Source organism: Zingiber officinale, chromosome 3B (assembly GCF_018446385.1).
Source record: "Zingiber officinale cultivar Zhangliang chromosome 3B, Zo_v1.1, whole genome shotgun sequence".
Taxonomy (NCBI): Eukaryota; Viridiplantae; Streptophyta; class Magnoliopsida; order Zingiberales; family Zingiberaceae; genus Zingiber; species Zingiber officinale.
This window is the reverse complement of record NC_055991.1, coordinates 6,038,910-6,060,040: the sequence shown is the minus strand read 5'-3', so window position 1 is coordinate 6,060,040 and position 21,131 is coordinate 6,038,910. Positions and strand designations below refer to the sequence as shown.

General features: G+C 40.7%; 6 protein-coding genes across 7 annotated transcripts; 2 read left to right on the top strand and 4 right to left on the bottom strand.

Annotated features, from left to right (window-relative positions):
- Positions 1-3,490: 3,490 nt before the first annotated feature.
- LOC122055672 (S-adenosylmethionine synthase-like) lies at positions 3,491-6,115 on the bottom strand. Its single transcript, XM_042617214.1, has 2 exons — positions 5,956-6,115; positions 3,491-4,973 (listed from the first exon to the last, which is right to left on the bottom strand). The coding sequence occupies exon 2, from the start codon at positions 4,960-4,962 to the stop codon at positions 3,775-3,777; it is 1,188 nt and encodes a 395-aa protein (XP_042473148.1). The 5' UTR covers positions 4,963-4,973; positions 5,956-6,115; the 3' UTR covers positions 3,491-3,774.
- Positions 6,116-7,168: 1,053 nt separating this feature from the next.
- LOC122055674 (probable protein phosphatase 2C 47) lies at positions 7,169-11,092 on the bottom strand. Its single transcript, XM_042617215.1, has 4 exons — positions 10,661-11,092; positions 8,648-8,836; positions 8,327-8,559; positions 7,169-7,985 (listed from the first exon to the last, which is right to left on the bottom strand). The coding sequence occupies exons 1-4, from the start codon at positions 10,835-10,837 to the stop codon at positions 7,397-7,399; spliced, it is 1,188 nt and encodes a 395-aa protein (XP_042473149.1). The 5' UTR covers positions 10,838-11,092; the 3' UTR covers positions 7,169-7,396.
- Positions 11,093-12,074: 982 nt separating this feature from the next.
- LOC122055671 (DEAD-box ATP-dependent RNA helicase 24-like) lies at positions 12,075-15,998 on the bottom strand. Of its 2 annotated transcripts, XM_042617212.1 has the most exons (5): positions 15,275-15,997; positions 13,657-14,885; positions 13,093-13,135; positions 12,562-12,946; positions 12,075-12,321 (listed from the first exon to the last, which is right to left on the bottom strand). In XM_042617212.1, exons 1-5 carry the CDS (start codon positions 15,867-15,869, stop codon positions 12,270-12,272), a joined length of 2,304 nt encoding a protein of 767 aa, XP_042473146.1. In that variant the 5' UTR covers positions 15,870-15,997; the 3' UTR covers positions 12,075-12,269. The 2 variants fall into 2 exon arrangements, with proteins under 2 accessions (XP_042473146.1, XP_042473147.1); XM_042617213.1 differs by lacking the exons at positions 12,075-12,321; positions 13,093-13,135 and having other exon boundaries at positions 12,586-12,946; positions 15,275-15,998.
- Positions 15,999-16,180: 182 nt separating this feature from the next.
- On the top strand, positions 16,181-16,695 carry LOC122055677 (calvin cycle protein CP12-1, chloroplastic-like). Its single transcript, XM_042617219.1, has one exon. The coding sequence runs from the start codon at positions 16,181-16,183 to the stop codon at positions 16,547-16,549; it is 369 nt and encodes a 122-aa protein (XP_042473153.1). The 3' UTR covers positions 16,550-16,695.
- An 80-nt stretch (positions 16,696-16,775) lies between these two features.
- LOC122055675 lies at positions 16,776-17,926 on the bottom strand. Its single transcript, XM_042617216.1, has 3 exons — positions 17,771-17,926; positions 17,383-17,699; positions 16,776-17,286 (listed from the first exon to the last, which is right to left on the bottom strand). The coding sequence occupies exons 1-3, from the start codon at positions 17,924-17,926 to the stop codon at positions 16,968-16,970; spliced, it is 792 nt and encodes a 263-aa protein (XP_042473150.1). The 3' UTR covers positions 16,776-16,967.
- A 413-nt stretch (positions 17,927-18,339) lies between these two features.
- Positions 18,340-20,266, top strand: LOC122055676 (40S ribosomal protein S9-2-like). The gene is made up of 3 exons (XM_042617217.1): positions 18,340-18,477; positions 18,914-19,295; positions 19,897-20,266. Exons 1-3 carry the CDS (start codon positions 18,450-18,452, stop codon positions 20,075-20,077), a joined length of 591 nt encoding a protein of 196 aa, XP_042473151.1. The 5' UTR covers positions 18,340-18,449; the 3' UTR covers positions 20,078-20,266.
- Positions 20,267-21,131: the final 865 nt, after the last annotated feature.

Here is a 21,131-nt window from a genome sequence, read left to right as displayed (position 1 = left end):
GCTTCTTTCAATGGCGAGTTAGTAGTTGCACAATATGCAAATAAATCAAACTAAATTAATATAACAAATCTCTTGAACACTTCCATGGTTTGTGTAATCACATAACTGAGTAACAAACACTCTTCATGGTTTACTATACAACTTACGAAGAAGACTTAATGAGAGTTCCTTCAAGAAAAACTGGATAGAAGTGGGATCAAACAGGTTTCAATACTCTTCATTTCAAAGATGCTATAACTAGATTGAATGCACAGGCAAATAAGTAAAATACAGATTACAAGCAAGAAATCAGCATTATCTCTTTATGAATTAGAACTAATTACTTCTTTATAGTCGTCCATAACACATTTCTAGGAAGGTACTAAAAACAACAATAAAAACCCCCTAATCTTTGGATTAAAAATTTAAAAAAAGGAAGTGTGACTAAGTATAGGAAGTCATAATGCTAATAGATTAAATGAGCTTCAACTGAAGGATTACAAGACCAATTCAGCAAGAAAGTTCACGCCTTTTAGAATTATCCACGGATGAAAGAGAATTACTCCATGGGTTTAAAAAGAAACAATTTTTTTGATTCCATATGAGGCACAAACACGAAGAACCAGCCAAACCAGAAATCTACCCAGATTAATTTGGCCATTTTGTTTCTTGCCAAAAAAATAAAAATAAAATAATCAACCAAATAACTTTGTTCCAGCACATGAATCCAAACAAAACCTAACCATTAGTGATTCCCTAAGGAAACAGAAGACAATTAGGCAAGAATCCAATAAAGAAAAGAGGGGAAATTACCAGAGCGACGATGAAGATTCAACGCAAGACCAGGATGGCTTGCTGCTGGATGGTAATGGTGGTACTATTTTTTCCCAACCAGGATTTGGACCGCGGCGCTTCTGCTAGGGCTCGCGGAGAGGGTCGTGGCTCGCGGCGAGGAAGGTGTCTGGCCGCTGCTGCTTGGGCTTGTGGTGAGGAGACTGCTCGCGGAGAGGAAGGTGGCTCGCGGAGAGGAATAGGGTTCGCGGAGAGCTCCAGCTCGCGGATGCTCGCGGCGAGGAAGGTGCGGTGGCTCGCGGCGAGGAAGGTGGCTGGTCGCGAAGAGGAGCTCGCTCGTGGAGAGGGCGGTGGCTCGCTGAGAGGAGCTCGCTCGCGGGCGGTGCTTTTTTTTGATGCGACGCGGCTTTTTTTTTTCTTCTTCCGCGGACTGGACCAACAAAAAAAACAAGCGAGACTGCGAGCAACGTGGCCGAGGTTTCACAACGCGGACGGAGAAGAAGGGCGTCGATCTAGGAAGGAGAAGAGGCAGATGAGGTTGAGAGAGATGGTCGGAGGTTTAGGTTTAGGTTTAGACGAGAGAGATGGTCGCCTGAGGAAGGGGCGCGATATAGATTTAGGTTTGGAGGGAACTTCACAGTGTTGCAAATTTTGGCTGTGGGAATATTAAAATATTTTATTTTGGTTCATTAACATCGGATTTTAAAAACCGATGTTAAAATCGGTGTCTATTAACCAAAAAAAGGGCGCTCATAGACATCGCCTAAAAAACCGATGTCTATGAGCTAAAATCTGCGCTCATAGACACCGGTTTTTAGAAAAACCGGTGTAAAATACTTATAGACATCGGTTTTAGCCTAAAATCGTTGTTGTTCCACTGATGTCTATGAGCGATTTTGTTGTAGTGTCTAGGGTGCCTCCCCGCAACGAGAAGTTTATCCTTAAACTTCATCTGTGCAAGGGTGCCTCCGCTAGATCCAAGGCGCCTTTGCGCCACTCCAAAGGGTCTCTAAGACCCTTCGAGACGCCTCAGATAGTATTCATTCGAGCCTTAACTTAGTTTTTGCTCCTGCAAAAACACATTAGGCTAACAACAAAATATTTGACCTACAAAACAAAGTTAGCACAATTTATATAAGTATTATTAATTAGACCATGCCTTTTTGAGATCAGGATCTAGTTACGGTCTCAGTCTAGGTTTCTAAAATGGGCATAAACTGGACCAGCGCCTAAAGTCCCTAATTAGGACTCGTTCTCACTGAATTACTCTCCTCTAGTCACTTACCTTACTTATCATGCAGAATCACTTGACTTCGGGCCATTAGGTTTTCCCACCAATTGTCAGGTCCGCAGGAGTTCAACCAATTGTCAGGGACTATCCGTCAAATATCGGGTCACTTCTTGACCTATCTGGACTTCTACACCAACTATCAGATCCTCTAGGCCTAGCTAGATTTCAGCTTGGTGTCAAACCTATCAAGTCCTGACATTTGATAAAAAGATTAGATCATACAACATCTAATTTTAATCTATTTATCATTTATCAAAACTTATATTTGATCATTAATACCAATTACACCAACAGCGTGATCTTGATCTCCAGAAAGATCCACATTGGGCTTGATCTAAATCAGACTATACCAAGAGGATCAAATCAAATGGATCAATCTAAATCCATCAATAGCATTGAGACTCTATAGGTGTGAGAAAGAGAGTGAGAGATTTGTTTTACACAAGTAGAGGGGGATGTTGAAGTTGCATGCATCCAAATCACATTAATATTTTTTTTATTTAATCTTTTGAACATGATTAGGATGCTTTAAAAGTAGGAATTGAAATATACGATTGGAAGAAATGATAGAATAGAAACAGCATCCAAATGATATGTTGTTTGGTAAATATGATACGTGATTTAAAAATTTCCCAAATTTACTTGCGTCCTCCATTCCCAAATAAATAATTATTATTGATTTTAGTAAAATACTTGTTTATCCATCTTATTAATGGTAATAAATAAATATTATTAATTTTAGTATAATACTTATTTATTCATCTTATTAATTGTTTGGAAGAAATAAAACTATAATCAATTGAATAGTAATTGAAAATTTTTAATTATTGTTGCGTCTTTTTGCTCTTACTATTTTTGCCGAAGAAAAAACTTTAATGAATTTTCTTATTTAAATAGAAGAAAAGCATGGAAGAAAGAAATAATTTTCAAAATTGGATGGAACTAGATGCAAAGAAGATTAGGTAACCTTATAATATAATTTAGTGCTATTATTTTCTTCCATTTGGATTCTCTTAAAATAAGCAAAATGATTAAATATATCTAATTTATTTTTCCGTTTCACTTAACTTTTGTCACATGGAATAATAAATTTTAAGTATCAATAAGAAAAATAGTTCAATTTATAGTTTAACTTTAGTCCATCAAATGTTGAACTTAAATAGTCCATTTGCTTTCTGTTTGAGTGAACTCAATACACTAATTTGAATATGTTTAGTTCAATTGTTTCACTTGAACATTTCAATTCATTCCACACATTTTACTATTTGATCTAGTGCAGGCGGCAAGTACTGATTCTATTTGATTTTAGCACTTGTAGTTATCAAATCTATATAGATTTCTGTTGATAGTTTTATCTCATTTAGCATATGAAAATCAAATGGCAAAACCAAAAAGTTAGTTGGTGAGGATTACAACTGGGGAAGGAGGAGCCATTCAAAGAGAAATATATTTATTATCCTACAACAATGCATACAGACGGTACAAAATACACTAGCCATCGTCGATCGACTCCAGCTCTCTGTTGCGTCTTTAATCATTTAGAGAAATCTAGTCCGGCCACTCCACTTTCAAGCTTCAGCAAACAAGTAAAGCAGATAATGAAGGAAACAAACATAATAAGAGATAACTGAATAGGCGTCTATGTTAAGGATTGGAAACTAAAGCGGCAATGATTCTCTAGATAATAGAAGATGAATTTAAATGGTAAGGATTTAGGCAGCCGGCTTCTCCCACTTGAGGGGTTTGACCACCTCCCAGGTGAAGTCGGGGTCATCCCTGCCGAAGTGACCATATGCTGCAGTCTTGAGGAATCGGTTACCACCCCTCTTCAAGTCAAGATTGATGGTGATCATTCCAGGCCTGAAATCAAAGTTCTCCTTCACAATCTTTAGAATCTCCTTGTCTGGGATCTTGCCAGTGCCACAGGAGTCGACAAAGACTGAGAGTGGCTCAGGAACACCAATTGCATAGGACACTTGCACAATGCAACGGCGTGCGAGGCCGTTTGCCACAATGCTCTTGGCTGCTTGCCTAACGATATATGCACCACTCCTGTCGACCTTGGTAGGATCCTTGCCTGAGAAAGCACCACCACCGTGAGCTCCCCAGCCACCGTAAGTGTCAATGATGATCTTGCGGCCAGTCAGGCCAGCATCGCCATGAGGACCACCAATGACAAAGCGTCCAGATGGGTTGAGGTGGAAGATGGTCTTCTCGTCGAGGTATTTATCAGGGATGACAGGCTTGATGACATGCTGCTTAAGGTCTGCAGCAATCTCATCGTTGGTGACAGTCTCATCGTGTTGGGTGGAGATCAAGACGGTGTGGACACGAATGGGAACCATGGCGCCATTTTCATTCTGATATTCGACTGTGACTTGGGTCTTCCCATCAGGCCTCAGCCATGGGCAGGTGCCATTCTTGCGGACTTCAGTGAGGCGGGCACCTAGCTTGGTGGCGAGGACATGGCTGAGAGGCATCAACTCAGGGGTCTCATCTGTTGCATAACCAAACATGTGACCCTGGTCACCAGCTCCGATTTCCTCAGGGCGCTTGGTGAAGTGTCCATGGACACCTTGGGCGATGTCGGGTGATTGTTGCTCGATGTTAACTAGCACTTTGCAGTGATCAGCGTCCAGGCCAACATCATCTGACACGAAGCCAATTGAACGGCATGTTTCCCGAACAATCTTTTCATAGTCAATATTGCCTTTGGTTGTGATCTCCCCGAAGACCATGACCATATTCGTTTTCGTGCACGTCTCACAAGCAACCTTGCTGTCAGGATCCTGTGCCAAGCAGGCATCAAGGATTGCATCGGAGATCTGGTCGCACAACTTGTCAGGATGTCCCTCGTTCACAGATTCAGAGGTGAAAAGGAAGGTATCGATTTGAGCCATTATCCTCTAACCTGAAACATCAAAAATGAAACTTAGAATACATATTTATAACACATAATCAAATTAGATGTCACTTTCATACGTATAATATGAATACTGAAGCAGGTTCTGGATGCATGCACTCATGCATGCTCTATGCATGTTTATGCTGGCAAAGAGACATTTGGAAAGGAGATTTATAGAACATAACACAGCAATTATTATGTATATGTTCCAAGAATGGAAAAACCAATACAACATGAAAACCAAAGTAAAGTAGAAAACTAAAAACCAAATTACAACGATAAGTGTAAAGGCCAGAATAGAAGCTAGTTATGTCTGTTCTACATCCAAAAAACAACTTTTTAGATCGAGTTGTGAAAGCTAGCATTGTACACCAAGTCATCAAAGGGATATATTACAGGAAGAATTGAATCTTTTTATCCGCAGTCAAAACTCCATCTAAAGTATTAGATCTGAATAGAAAATACTGACTTGAATAAAAAAATAAACAGATCTGACAAGCTAAGGAGTGTATCTTACCGATCTTTAGTTACTATATTTGAATAACTGAACTATTTTATGTGTAAGATGCTCGCATATGACATATCTCAGCACAAAAATTAAAAATAAAATAAAAAGGAAATTTCTAAGGTAAATAAACAAAATAGATCGAATCCTGCAGGACGACAAAAAACAAAAATCTCAGGACCCAAGAAAAACAGTTCCAAACAGATATATTCAACCGCAACAAGTCAAAATTACAGCTCTGCGTGGTTCTCTAACGAGATTTGAGCAAGAATGGTAAAAACAAAAGTACAAAACTACGCCACAATAATTCTTTTGAGTAAGATAGAAAAGCAGATCTGGTCATTTCGACAACGGAGCAGCGCCCAATAACTAATCAGCCATCTCCAAAACAACAACAAACGAAAACATCAGAAACCATTCAGAGAAGATCTAATCTACACGCAACACGAACTAAGAAAAAAAATATTAATCTTAGAAAAACACCTTACTCCGGACACGATTTGGGTTGGCAGCGTTTGCTTTCGAGATCCACCCCTTTTCACGGCTTCTTCCAATACCCTCCTCCCTTATTTATAGACGGACCTGGCCCAGCGACTCACAAACACCAGTACTTGATCTGACTCCATTTCTGGGTTCCACGTTTAAGGGGAATAGAAATACAGGTAGCATCCGAGTACCTTCTCAACGGGTTAATAATAAAACTTAATGTTTTCTCGAATTAGTTAGGTTGTTTATGCCACCCAACTTACTAGTTACATCTCACTTACCCCAGAGAGTTTGCCTGCGATGTGTCGAATCATAAGACGGGTAAGACTTTGTAAAGGTTACGCGTACAAACGTTTCAGAGGTCCAGAACGGATGCTCCAGGATAGCCATCGAATCACGAAAGATCTGACGGCCCAGATTTTTCGGAGTAAGAGAAAATTGACCCGGTGGATGCGGTAGCCACACCAACCTCGCTGGGGGCCACCGTGACGTGGCACTTTGTAAGCTCGTCGGAGCTAAGTTCTAATGGATCACTTTTTATGATCGAGAGGTGTGTCACTCTTATTTGTAATTGAATTATGATCATGATTTGATCATAATTAGTTATGATCTCTTCTAGAGTTCATTATCCCCATCAAATTATAATTTTTGTTCGAAGCGGACATCCGAAGACCGTCCGGAGAATACCCTCGCTCGGCACCCAATAACTTGACCACTTATCCATCACCGGAGGCCTTCGGATAGCCTCCGACCGCCCGCTCCGAACAAAAACTATAATCTGATAGGGACGATAAACATTAAAAGGAATCACAATCAATTACGACCGAATTACGATCACGATCCGATTACAAATTCGAATGACACATCCCTAGACCATAAAAAAAATGATCCAAGAGATCTCCTCTCAACTCGTCGTGCATATTACAAAAATTGGAAAATTTTCACCAAACCACTGCCATTATCATAAATAGCAACTTACTTCATGCACTCGAAAAAACAATAAAAAAATAAATTTTAAATAGAATGAATATTTTATAAGTCAATAAAGTATACTTTAGTAAAGATGGCAATTTCAACGTGCCCCAAAGAATGGTCAACAATTCTTGCACATAATCAGCAATAAAAAAATTTTAAAAAAATAAAATAATGCGTCCTGATCAAACTTTGTTTTAATTAAACACGTAATCAATCATAAAAAAAACAATAATAATAAGTCAATCTGATACACCATACCTACTTTAATATTATTTACAGAGAATAACCCTCTAAGATTATTACAATCAAAATAATGGACGACAGGAAGAACAAATTTAAGAAAACTACAAAACTGGTTGGCTATTCTATGATTATGGCCACTCTAATTCAGCCAAAACAGGATCGCAGAGTAATTTTCAGGATTTTGTCGTCCCTTCCAGATATCTACAAAGATCATGTAAGCTCAACTCTGCCCATTTTTACCCAACCAGCTCTTAAGGTTACAAAGTGCATCGATTGACAGGCTTTTGCAACACCTAAATCCGCAGAGCTGCGGTTGTTGTTCACCTTGTAGCATGGAAGGACTGGAATATTCGTCAGAGAAGCAGACCACAAGCAATGTAAGATTGTCAAATGTCTTCAGCCGCAGTGCCTCCATAACTACCTCTCTGGCACACAACTCAGGGTTGTCGTGCCGTCTCAGTCCCTTGCTCACTATGTCAACGGCGTGCTGGCTTGACATCACGTCCCATATGCCGTCACATCCTATAATTAGGAACTCATCATCCTCTGATAGAAGGGCATGCCTGAACTCGGGCTCTGCGATGAGAGGGGAAGGAGAGCCTCGAGGCTCTTTGATGTCCCAGTCTCCCAAGGCGCGAGTGAGGGACAGCACACCATTGAGGTAACCGCCATCAATGTAACCGCCAGATGCCTCGATCCTCTGACGTTCGACTGCATTTGTGGGCCTGTGATCCTGTGACATTTCAACTGCTTCACCTTTTCTACATAGAACAGCTCGGCAATCTCCAGCATTGGCGACCATGAGCAGCCTGCACAGGGTTGTGAAAACGATGGAGATAACCAACATGCTAAGAGTAAAGGACCAAGTGAGAACTAATAATTCAGCAATCAACAGTAGCACTAATTGAACATTCAATCAAATACAGTATGAGTCAAAAAGATCCTTGACAAAACTACAACTCATATACGTCCATAAAACTGATACATGATGACTCATATCAGATTTATGGATACGTCGTTGTTCACAGTTAGCTGAGACTCTTCAATGACCACCCAACAAGAAATAAAATCGTTGTAAAACTGTGTTTTAGTATCAAAACATATGCAACTATATCAAAGACCTGATGTGATTGCTTTCAGAATTACCTACCTTCCAAATACCAGTGCCATGAGTGCTGTGGTTCCAGAAGAACTGCTAATACACTCATCAGCCAAAGCAAGGTCAGCAAGATGAAATGCGCTTTTGATTGAGTTCTCGACTGATTTCATGAAATCCTCATCAGGTTCATCAGCATGAGGAAAGCCAGCATCTTCAAATAAGAACCTAATGGCATGCCTTTTAATATAGGCAGATGCTTCTGGACCTCCGTGGCCATCAAAAATCTGTGTAACAAAGATTTTTCTTGTAACAAAACTATTATCTGCAGCAAATATTAATAAGGTCATATATCAAGTGGTATTAATAGGTTACCCCATAAAAGGCACTAGGTGTTGGGCACCTAAACATAGTTCCCAGATTTTCCGAGAGATCATCAATGCGAATGTGTTCATCTTCCATGTATCTCCTAGGTCCAATATTGGCAAAGCTACCAGAACGAAGATTAGGAACAAATTGATGTGATCTAAAAGAATTAACTGAGGCAAGTGATGATCTTGTGCCCTGTCAAACCATAGACAAATATACATAATTTGTTACTTGAGCACACAAACTTCTTTCGGGAACCAAAGCAACTATATGTGATCTATATCCATCATGCAACAATAAATAAGCAGATACATCCACTTCAAAGAAGAAAGCAAATGAATAACCAAAAAACCTCATAGATGAGTCAAATCTCTTTACATAGGATCTCGATTGAAATTTTTGCAACCTAAAGTATTATTAGTTTTGAAAGATATGTTTTCAACTACGAAATTGACAGGACAAAAAGATTCTAACAATATGTAGTTTTTTGTTATGCCCTTGTTGGGCCTGCAGACTAGAGAGGAAGTTAAGGCGTCATACTATTACCACCATATCCAGCTTCAGCAAACCTTACATCCATTCAAGCACAATTAGAAAACTTACAATCTTCATTTGCAGTGCTTGTAGATATCAATACCATTTGTCATGCTGTACATTTCAGCTAATAAGGCTATAGATCCAAACAACATCAACTTTCTTAATTCTTAGAGACTTAGCTACTTGATCAAAATAAGCAGCCACCAAAGATCATTGAATTTTAATCATAATAGAGTACAAGAACAAACACCATGGATTACAAGAAATATGAAATATGTCCTGAAAGACAAATAAAGAAAATTTAAACTTGCAACTTTTGAAGGGAAGAAAGAACAACAAAAATAACTGAGCAACAGAGAAAAAAGTAACCAATGATGGAAGTTGAAGAAAAACTAGTAGATCAAAAGCAACATGCTGAAATATAAAAGCCATGATAACACTGTTGTCTGAATATAGTATGGTGGTCTCACGTGGGCTCAATTTGTCATTTAAGTTACTAGATGTCACAGTGACAAATGCTTTTAGCCTTTGATAACATAAAATAAGGCATCATATCATGCACTTTTTAAAATTATTTTACCATTTATGCTATATGCCGGGTTCCTTTATGTGTTCCTAAACTACAGATTATGTCATTGTTATTTTAGGGACAATTTGTTATTTTCTAAGAATAGATCCTTCCACAATTAATCAACTATATTGCCGGATTTATTTTAATTGATGAAAATTTACCAGCCATTGAATTCTGAATGTCATTAAATTCATTTTTTGATCTCGTAGATAAATAATAATTGTATTTAACTGTGAATAATTAGAAATGTTTTTAATGAATCCTAAATTTGAAAGTTTATGGTCAGACAATTGAACTTCTTTTGAACAAAAACATAAATTAGAATCGCTACTAGCATTCAATTATTTCTAGTCTAAATTGCATGTCTAGAAATTACATAAGTTAAGAGAATGAAGGTGGAATCCACCCTATCCTTGTAAACTTTTAAATCTAACCTGCAATCCCTGTGTGCCAAGTGAGAAACGTTTACCATGAATTTGATAAAAATGACTCAAATGAAAAATCAGCATGCGTGAATTCATACAACTACTCTTAATAATTCAGAAATAAATTTCAAGCTCGATATGAAAAATCAACTACGTTTCAAGTCATTCATCAAAAGCTAGAAAGAAAGAAAAAAATCATTTACAAACAATCGACCTAGCCAAAGGAAACAGTAAAGAACCAACAGATTTTTTTCCCCGTCTTTAACAATATAGCGCCAGACTGAAATATACTTAATCAAACAAGGATAAACAAAAATTTCCTAGTAATATTCTCAAAATCTTGAGAAATTGAACTGAATCGACGAATAACGGAGCTTCTTTTCACTCCCCGCCTGAAGGAACACAACAAGAGCACACGCAACTACACGAAAGAGTTACCTACAAATCTAGTGGGAAAAAAAAACAAACTTCAAAATCAAAACTCACCATCTCGGAAACCGTAAGATCAACCTCCACGTTATCTGATCCCCCACTGGAAACCGCAGCTGAAGCTGCAGCTGCTTCGGACACTTGGACGACCTCCTCGACGACTCCGGACCCGCATCGGCTGTGTACGACGAGCACCGGCAACTTTGAGGGAGAAACCTCCGCCTCAACGAGCATCTCCAACCACGGCCGTTCTGCTTCTTCTTCTTCTTCTTCTTCCCCAATCGTATAGCTAGCGAAAAAAGATAGATCGAATTACCTCCTAGAAAGCCCGCTGCTGTATCTGCGCGATCTCGGATCGAAGAACACGAGAGGAAATTTGGGGACTTTCTTTTTCTTTAACCACCATGTGGATTCCCAAAACTCCAAGCGTGACGACGTCGTCAAATGGCCATCACGGTCCTAAAGCGCCGTTTAGCTCGATGAGGGAGACGGAGACGCCATATCAAGGCCGAGGCCCACGTGAGTGCCTTAACAATCGTGCCCTACCGCTGATGGTTAAATACGAACCGTAGGATGAATATCGCACGGGCGGGTTTGTGCCACTTCTTGCCGACGTCTCAGATTGAAGGACCCTACTGTCCGATCGAACCGAGAACAGATCCTCTAGTCCGTATTGTTTTATTTGGAAGAGGAAAAGATCGTTTACATATATTCATGGAGAGTTATGGTCTAATATATAAGTGACTCATTCTCTAATCCATAAAAAAAACCAAAAAATCTAGGCTGGATCGAACCGGTTGTGAATCGAATAAAATCGACCCGCTGCTTAATTTTGAGTGAAATTTTACTCTCCTTAGTTTTTTTTTTAAAAAAAAAAGAACTTAAAGATTTAATCAAATACCAAACTGTCACTGATATTTCATCCCGCAGTCAAAATATTCATTATTAAAATTAAAAACATATTTTAATTTTTAAAATTCTAAATCATTATAAGAGGATATATATATATATATATATATAATTTTTTTTACCAATGAACTACATTACACGTATTTAATTCTCAAGAAATATATTTTAGACTTGAATTAAAATTGGTCAACATGTCCAAAAAAAAACTTTTACATATTTTTTAAAAACATGTCACGTCAAGGGCATTGACCTGCAGAAGCTTCGAGCAATTCAATTAATCAAGACAAAATGATTATTTTATGAGAGCAAAATAATAAATGTTTGACCGTAGAAAAGGAGGGTTAGTTGAAATGTTGAATAGGTTGAACCATAACGGAAAGATTTAGTCAAAATTGTTTTATAGTTTTATAAATTACAAGGCTTAGCATAAAAAAAAACAAACGAGCCTATTGGATTAGTTGGACCTGTGACATCTGACTTCCTGGTCAACTGACTTGTTCATAGATTAATTTGTGTTCTGAGGCAGTATGTATTTTAATTTCCACCATCCGTGACCCTATGATAATTCAGTAGGTACTACTAGATTATGGCCAGGTTGAATACAAAAAACACATCTAGCTAATGAACAACGTAAACACATTACAACGACGAAATAAAAAATATTTGATCGACGGAACCATGCATTGCAGCATTTACTATCGCTCACCAGATTAATAAACAATATATGAAGCGCATCCCAACAGTGAACACATTATTCCTAGCGATCCCATCCGGAAGGACGTTTTCTTTCTCGAGGCCTCTGTCTTGAGCTGCAATCACAAGGAGAAAAACGAATCAGAGACAATAAAAATAGGCAAAGATATAACAAATGCATGCTACTCTCGAGTATTTGAAATCAGCCATATGGATCTTAAGCTTTTTTCAACTCAATACCGACTACAATGGATCGAACAAAGCATCTGGTTATAGTGCATCATGACAGTTTAGTTTTAAAGAAAACATATTTTTATAGTTTCAACTCAATACGAGATTTTTATTTGTTGGCTAACCTTTCAGAGCCCTTGTGGTTGTTATTCTCATTTTTGTTTTCTCCGTCCTTGGAAGCGGGAACAAAAGGATTAACCAAGCGTGCCTTGTATCCATCCCCTCCGATCGAACCACCAGAGACAAAACCGGGTAAGGCTGGCCTTGCAATGGAGGATACATTACTCTTAGTACTAGATGAGGCAGCCACAAAATTGCTTTTGAATTGTGCCATCATCCCGGTTCTCAACGAATTGACAGTAGATGATCTATTACTCTGAACAGAGTGAGAAGGTGTTGCTGCATTTGTAGTCTCTGGATTGTAGCCAATACCGAGTCCGAAGTCCACACCACGTACACCACGCCCACCTCCGCCACCACCTTTTCCTCTACCTGCACCTTTTCTCCCACCTGATAAAGAGTTTCTTTATGTTAACATACTGAACATGGTTATGTTTTACGACAGTATATTCCACACAAAAAAAAAAAAAATACCACGCATGAAAAACACATTTATTTTAAACTGTACTAGAATGGCATGGAAATAATACACATACCAGAACCTTTTCGTGCATCACGTTTAGCCCTGAACTTCCCATCCTGAATTTAATAGAAGATTCAATGAACATATTTATAGAGAAGAAAACAAAACAGTTTTCTTGCTATTCATTTCAGCTTACAGGGGCATGGTTGCTTCATAAAAAACAGATACAACACTCTTAACTGAACTCATTTGTTGGACAATGAAAAAAACACTAGAATTTTGATAGAATCAAGGCTCCAATGCACTCGATGTTTCATAATCATCGTATAAGTATTATAAACAACCTCGTTGGCAAATAGTTGTATTTAAAATTATAAATGTGTTGGTGCCGAGGATAATTTTAATGGAAGACCAGAATAAATAGACTTTAGGCACGCAGAACTAAATTAAGGTTACAGCAAAAGCCAAATATCAGGATTCATTGACACAGCAAGACTGCTTCTCATAAAAGCCAACAAGAACTTAAATTAACCTGGTATGGCCTAAGCATAAATAACAACGGCAAAAATGAAAACCCATTGTAAGGTATAATTATTCAATGTACATAATGGATAAGTAAAAAGTTTATAAGTCATACCTTCATAGCAAGATCCATCAACTCAGCAGGGACATCCTGACCAACAGCTATCAAGCTATTCACTAATTCACCAGCAAAGCGTGCTTCCTTTTGTGTGATAAGAGTGTATGCAGTCCCATCTTTATCCCCAGCACGGCCTGTTCGACCAATGCGATGGACATGCATGTCCATATCTCTAGCAATATCGTAATTAACAACTGACTTGATCGATTTTATGTCAAGTCCCCGGGCAGCAACATCAGTGGCCACAAGAACATGATATGTTCCTGATTTGAACTTCTGCAAAATGTCCATGCGAGAGGCTTGGTCCTTGTCCCCGTGAAGGGCTGCAATTTTGAAACCTTTCTGAAGCAACTGACTTTCAATCTCATCCACTGTAGCCTTCTTTGAGGCAAATACAAGAGCATCCCCATCGTCAATCAATCCAGGTAGCTTATCAAGAAGCCAAGGCATCTTCTCAGCATCAGAAGGGATTACATTTACAACCTGAGTAATGTCCTCATTTGCCATTCCTACCTCACCAACTGTAACCCTTAGAGGATCAGAAAGAATTTCTCTTGCTAATCGTTCAACTTTGTATGGCATAGTAGCTGAGAAAAGTAAAGTCTGTCGATCAGGTCTAATTTGACCAACAATAGACCTAATCTGTGGCTCAAAGCCAAGATCAAACATTCGATCGGCTTCATCTAGTACAAGATAAGTTGCCCTAGTCATTGTCAGAGCCTTCATCTTAAGCAAGTCAATAAGTCTTCCTGGAGTGGCAACAACTATTTCACAACCTGCCTTGAGTTCTCTGAACTGATCTAATTTGGATACCCCACCGTACACAGCAGCAACACGAAGTCCATAAGGTTTTGAAAATTTCTTAGCTTCTAGATATATCTGATGTGCCAATTCCCTTGTTGGAGCACATATCACACCTATTGGACCTTGTCCTTTGTCAACTTCAGGCTGATCCATAATATGAACAATCATAGGGAGAACAAATGCAGCAGTTTTACCAGAACCTGTTTTTGCAATGCCAATAATATCTCTACCAGACAGTACAATGGGGAGAGCCTGACATTGTATTGTTGTTGGTTTTTCATAGGCCTGCTTTGCAATAGCACCCATTAGCGGAGAAGGAAACCCACAATCTTCAAAGAGTTTGATTGGTTTTGGTATATCAAAACCCGAGACTCGGATGGCTAAAGTTTTCCGGTACTCAGAAATTTCATGATCACTCATACCTACAAAATGAACAAAAAACAAACCTTAAAAATCACAGATGAAAACATAATACTGCACATTGGTTCCTAAATAGCTCTTTCAGCATCCTAAGTTGGCAAACCTCAAAATTCCTAACAACTGTGACATGGAAACCATACTGGTAAAAAGGTTTTCTACACTATAACATATCAATATAGTAAAGTTAGCAGACAGACAACATGAACATCTGTCAGATCTTGAAGGTCAAAGCATTTTAAAATTTCCATCCCATTTGTCCAAATTGTCATCTGACTTACATGACAACAGTCACACAATATGTAGAAGGGATGTTTTAGTACACAAGAGAAAATTACTACTAACACAATTGACTTAAGTGTCATCGAAACAGCAGGAAAGCTACGAAATTTACCTGATACTGAAGGATTCTCTTCGTAGAAATCCTTGTTAAACGGCTCGTAGTCCATAGTGCTATGATCCAATGCCGGAATGGGCTCGATCTTCCGTTTATCCATGACAATCGGGTTATCATCTGAGTCATATTCTATCGCCCCTAAGTCCACTGCTTTGGCTGCAGCATACACCTCTTCATCTGAATCATACCCAGCGTGAAGAGCCTCCCATGCCAGAGTCAACCCGGCATCCTTCTTCGATCGCAAGAAGCTCTCCACAGGGTCATCCTCGTCCTCGTCATCATATTTTTCTCCCTTGTCTTTCGACATCGTAGAGGCAGGAGGCGGAACCCGGATCTCCTCCTGGATCCCCTCCATGAAGGCGTCGAGCGGGTCGATCTCGAGGTCGTCTCCGCCGCCTCCTGCAATAGGACGATCGGGAGAGTCGGACTGGTCGTAGTCGATGTTGTCGAGGTCCGCATCCTCATGGTTGTCTCCGCCGCCGCGGGAGGTAGGTGGGACGTAGAGGCGCTGCGGAGCCGGCGTTCTCTCGAAGTTGTAGGTGGCGGGGCGGTTGATCCCGAATCCCTCGAAACCAAACTTGCGCTTCGACATCTCTCCTCCTCGATTGGAAATTAGGGATTAGGGTTTGAACTCTGGATTCGGCAGCGGGGAGGCGGAGATGTGGAGATGGAGAGAAACCCTAATTTGGATTTGGGTTTTGGCAGTAAAATCCGTAACCCGAAGACCCGTTCACATGAGGAAAACGAAGTTTTTTTTTAGTCTTTAAGTCACTCAGAAGATCCTCGATTGCTGTTTACGTGGAGTAATCCTATTGGTTAAGAGAGGATAAGAACGATCTCCTTTCTTCTTTATCTTCTTGTCTCTTCTTCCGTTCCTCCTCGGCCACACAGCGCGCTTTAACCATGGCAGCGACGTCGTTCCCCGGGGCGGTCAAAGGGCTCGTCTCCGCCAAGGCGAGGCTCTCCGAGCCCCTACGAGGAGGTAGCAGGAGTCTCCTCGTCCTCTACCCGCGCAGAGGCGGTATGGCACTGGTGGCGTCGGCGACGCCGCTGGAGCTGTCGGAGAAGGTAGCGGAGAGCATTAAAAACGCAGAAGAGACGTGCGCCGGAGACGCGGCGAGCGGGGAGTGCGCCGCGGCGTGGGACGAAGTGGAGGAGCTGAGCGCGGCGGCCAGCCACGCGAGGGACAAGCTCAAGGCCAACTCCGACCCTCTGGATAATTACTGCAACGACAACCCCGAGACCGACGAGTGTCGCACCTACGATGACTAGCATTTCAATGGATTAATACTTCCGTAATTAGAAGCTTATTGGTATCAGTTGTTCTTCAAGATTTGCTGCTTTTGGTATCTGTGTCGATCGTTTGGTTCTTGGAATGGGTGTTCCACGACAAATAAAATTCATGTTGTTGAAATTAAGGATTGTTAGATTTTGAAGATCAAGAGCATTGTTCGTTGATCGAACAAACTATTTGTGCTTTGATTCTGGTTTCCGTTGGTAATAAAAGAGGAACAATTTGTTAATGTCGATCAAATACAGAAGCAACATCAGCTCATGTTGCTTCTCTTATTATGGCATCCTTATTCACTGGAATTAATGGAAAGAAGGAACAAAGATGCGTACAAGAATTCAATCAATCGGAACTTGTGAAAGGGTAACGTAGACCAAATGGTTATTAACTTTATGATCTTTAAGCAGAGGTGGAAGTTTTTTCGCCGTGCTGTTGCGATTGCGTCACCGCCGGCGCGTTCGGAGCGGGAAGAGGAAACTGAAGCCGCGGGCCGGCGGCATGAGCTTGTTGCTGCTGCTGCAGCCTCTGCATCTGCAACGCCGTGAGGTACACCCCGACTCCGAGGAGCACGGAGATTAGGCCGAAAATTCCGGCAGCCGCGAACAATCCCGGCCGGGTGACGTGGCATTCCGGCTTCGGCTTCCTCCAGTTGCTGATGTGGCCGGCCTCCACGCCGATGCCGATGAGGAGGAGAACCTCAGCGACGGCAAAGCAGATCCTGCACCAGCCAAGTGTTCAACTGATTGACACGATGAAATTATGAAATTATTTATAAATATTGTTTCCCAAAAAAGTAAAATTAAGATGAAATCACCAGGCGGTGAGGAAGAGGCAGCAGGCCTGCCGCGTGATGGTGGTGGCGGCGACGGCGGCGGTGGCCGGCGTGTGCGGATCGTGAGGTATCGCAGAGGGGGGCGGAGGCGGCTGTGACTGTGGCCAGGAGGCATAGAACGGATGCTTGGAAGACGAGTCAACGGCGACCAACAAGTAGGCGTGTTCTGCGAGCATAGCCACCGCCATCAGCAAGAATGCAGTGACGGCGCAGCCCAGCGGCGTCCGCCCGCTGCTGTCGTAGACGCACACGGAGCTCTTCCTCCCGTTGCCCTCCTCGCTCAGCGCGAACCACGTCGCCTGCGGACACCAATCACGGGTCATGTACTCCGTTCGAGAAACTAAATCAGATCAAGTGTTCGCCTAATTGCCTCTGAGCGGGAGGCCTCGGCGGCGAGACAGAGCACGAAGGCGACGAGGCCGGCAATCACGGAGAGGAAGACGAAGAGGAGGGCGAACTGACTTCCGAGCTCAGATCGCCAGCGCCACTGCGTCTTCTGCGAAAGGTCTGCGTGCGAAATGGCCATGGAGGTCGAGGGTATAGCCTTCGCTTAGTTCTCTCTGAGACGGATTGCATGGGGCCGGAGACACGAATGGTATATAGAGATGTTGATCGAGGTAGGACAGAAGAAGAAGGCAGGAATCCAAATGAATCGAATTCATGGAATTGCTTCAGTCTGGTGGCTGCGTTGCTTGGTTCAGAGAGATGCTTTGGCTCTAATTCAGGGGGAATTGCAGAGGAAAAGCTACCAGCTGAGTTCGGTTTTGCTGAAACAGAGGAAAAGAGAAGAAGAAAGGCACCAAGTGGAGGACAAAGTTCTTTTTCTTCTCTGTCGAATTATTTTTTCGACCCCTTTTAAATAAACCCGGCTGAATGAATAAACCCGGCCCAGTAATGCGGTTCGCATGTCCGATTACATTCGGAATTCTGATACCCTAGACTGGGGCCGGGTTAGGGTTTTCTAGCTCACTATAAATATTCGGTGGTTCCTCTATCGCACACTCTTCGGATCTCTCTGCGGCCGCCGGGGGCGAACTCTAGAACCAACCATGGTTCACGTCAGTTTCTACAGAAACTGTAAGTCTTCCTTCTACTCTAAGAATTTGGCTTCGGATGTTATTTGTTATCCTCAAATGGATCTACTCTGTTCAGGGATTCCTAATTTTTCATGTTTTTTTTAGAAGTGTAGGCTATCTGTTGTGGAGATCTGTTTTCTATTTCGATTTTAGCGTTTGTGTTATCTGCGATCTGGAATTTCTGGTTGGCCTTTGATCTTCCTTGATAAATTGAATACTCTTTTTTCTTTAAAAAAAATCAAATTTTCATGACTGATATTAAGAATTGTAGCTGTTAAGCCTAGCCGCACTATAAATTTGCAGATGGGAATATATTTAAGAAGTCCCGTCACCTTAGATCCTCCTTGCTAAATTGAATATTCTTTTAAAAAAATCAATTTTCTTGATTAATATTAAGAATTGTAACCGGTAAACCTTGGAACACTATAAATTTTCAGATGGGAAGACATTTAAGAAGCCTCGCCGTCCCTATGAGAAGGAGAGGCTTGATGCGGAACTGAAGTTGGTCGGTGAGTATGGGCTTCGCTGCAAGCGGGAACTCTGGAGGGTGCAGTATGCACTGAGCAGGATTCGAAATGCTGCAAGGGAGCTTTTGACACTTGATGAAAAGAACCCTCGTCGTATTTTTGAAGGAGAGGCTCTCCTTCGCCGGATGAACCGCTATGGACTCCTTAATGAAGGACAGAACAAGCTTGATTATGTCCTTGCCCTCACTGTTGAGAACTTCTTGGAGCGTCGTCTTCAGACTCTTGTCTTCAAGTCAGGGATGGCAAAGTCTATTCACCATGCAAGGGTCCTCATCAGACAGCGCCATATAAGGTATATGTTTCCTTTTTTTCTTTAATTGATGGGTTTAATTTTATGAAAATTGCAATTTGTAAATTATCTCATAAAAATAGTTCTTTTCTGTTCATTTTCTTTGGGGAAGATCGAGGCAGTAGATAACAGTCTTGTCTCTGTCATAGTAATAGATCTTCCTCATTAAACTGTGTCGTTGCTCATTTGGCAATGAGCAGCACACTGCTGCTGCAGTGGTCTTCAGTTCATTCCTGTAATGGTTCTACATATTAGCTTCTTTTATTGACAATAAGCTAAACTTTTTCTCATTTCTCTTCTTTTATATACAATTGGTTCTCTTCATGTTAATCCCCCCTATTATAATTTATCTTGCTACTATTTTGATTAGTCTAAATCTTGCAAGTGACAACATTTGTACCCTTCTAATTTGCTAAAAATATTTAGGTGAGCCTATTGTTTTCTGTAAACTTCATTTTATATGGAATTATGAATCATAAATAAGAACAACTAATACTATACTACTGAACTTGCACAAGTTTTGTTCCTTTATCTCCTCACTCTACACTTCACTTGATATTTTAACACGATCTTGGTCTTTGATACTTGCAAACGATCCTTGCAGAGTGGGTAGGCAGGTGGTCAACATCCCATCATTCATGGTGAGGGTTGATTCAGGAAAGCACATCGACTTCTCCTTGATGAGTCCATTCGGTGGTGGCCGCCCTGGAAGGGTGAAGAGAAAGAACCAAAAGGCGGCGGCAAAGAAGGCTGCTGGCGGCGACGATGAAGAAGATGAAGAATGAGCAATATGCATCACAAATGTGATGGTTTGGTTTTACTACTCCCCTATTTAACCAGTTTATGCTGATTTTGTTGTCAGTTTCTTCTGAACCTTTTGAGTTAGCACCTTATCTTTCCCTCTCTGGAACTCTTGGAGTTTTACTTTAAACTTGGTTTTTTGGAATCTGATGAATCTTATATTGTTTAGACCAGTCATTTCATATTTAATATTAGATCTGAGAATGCTGATTGCTTTCATTTGTATTTTTTTTATTTATGTAGGTAACTGGTGAAAAATTTTTGTAGGGTTGAGTCGGTCATTTCATATTTAATATTATCTAGTTCATTAATTTTTAAAAAATTTACATTTCATTGTGTAGTTTTCTTAAATCATTTTGACTTGACAAAGCATCCAAATGGCCATTTAGTTTGGACTATTTGTTATAAGAGCAATTGATGTTCTTGAACATTAGTCTATTGTCGAGAATATCCATCTTATACAGGAATTGTTGTGGCAATGTGTACTCAAAGTGAACTTTCAAAAGGCAGTTGATCAGGTGGATTGGTCATTTTTATTTATTGCTCTCTGAGGATTTGAATTTTATCAGCAGTTCGTTGGATGTATTGAGGAGTGTATCAGCCCCTCTCCTACTCGGTGACTATCGATCGAACTATGTACGATTTCTTCAAAGGGAGAAGGGGTTTGCGGTAAGGGGATCCGCTCTTCCCTCTCCTTTTCAGACATTGTTGCTCGGCTATCACTTGCATCTCATGTGTGTCGGTTCGAAGTTTACTCACTAAGCTTATGCAAATGACCTGCTACTCTTCTCACGGGCTGATGAGTCAGCGAACTGCTTGGCGAACTTCGGATAATGGGCTGGTTCTCCCTAATCTCAGCAAGTCGAATTCATACATGGCAGGAGTTATTGATCACACAATAGCCCGGTTGCTCAAGATCATGGGATTTCAGTGCGAAACATTTTCATTCCACTATCTTCGCATTCCTCTTGTGGCAGATAAATTTTGTCCCCAGGGCGTAGTACAGATGGGGAGTACATGGTTCTGTGACTGAAAAGT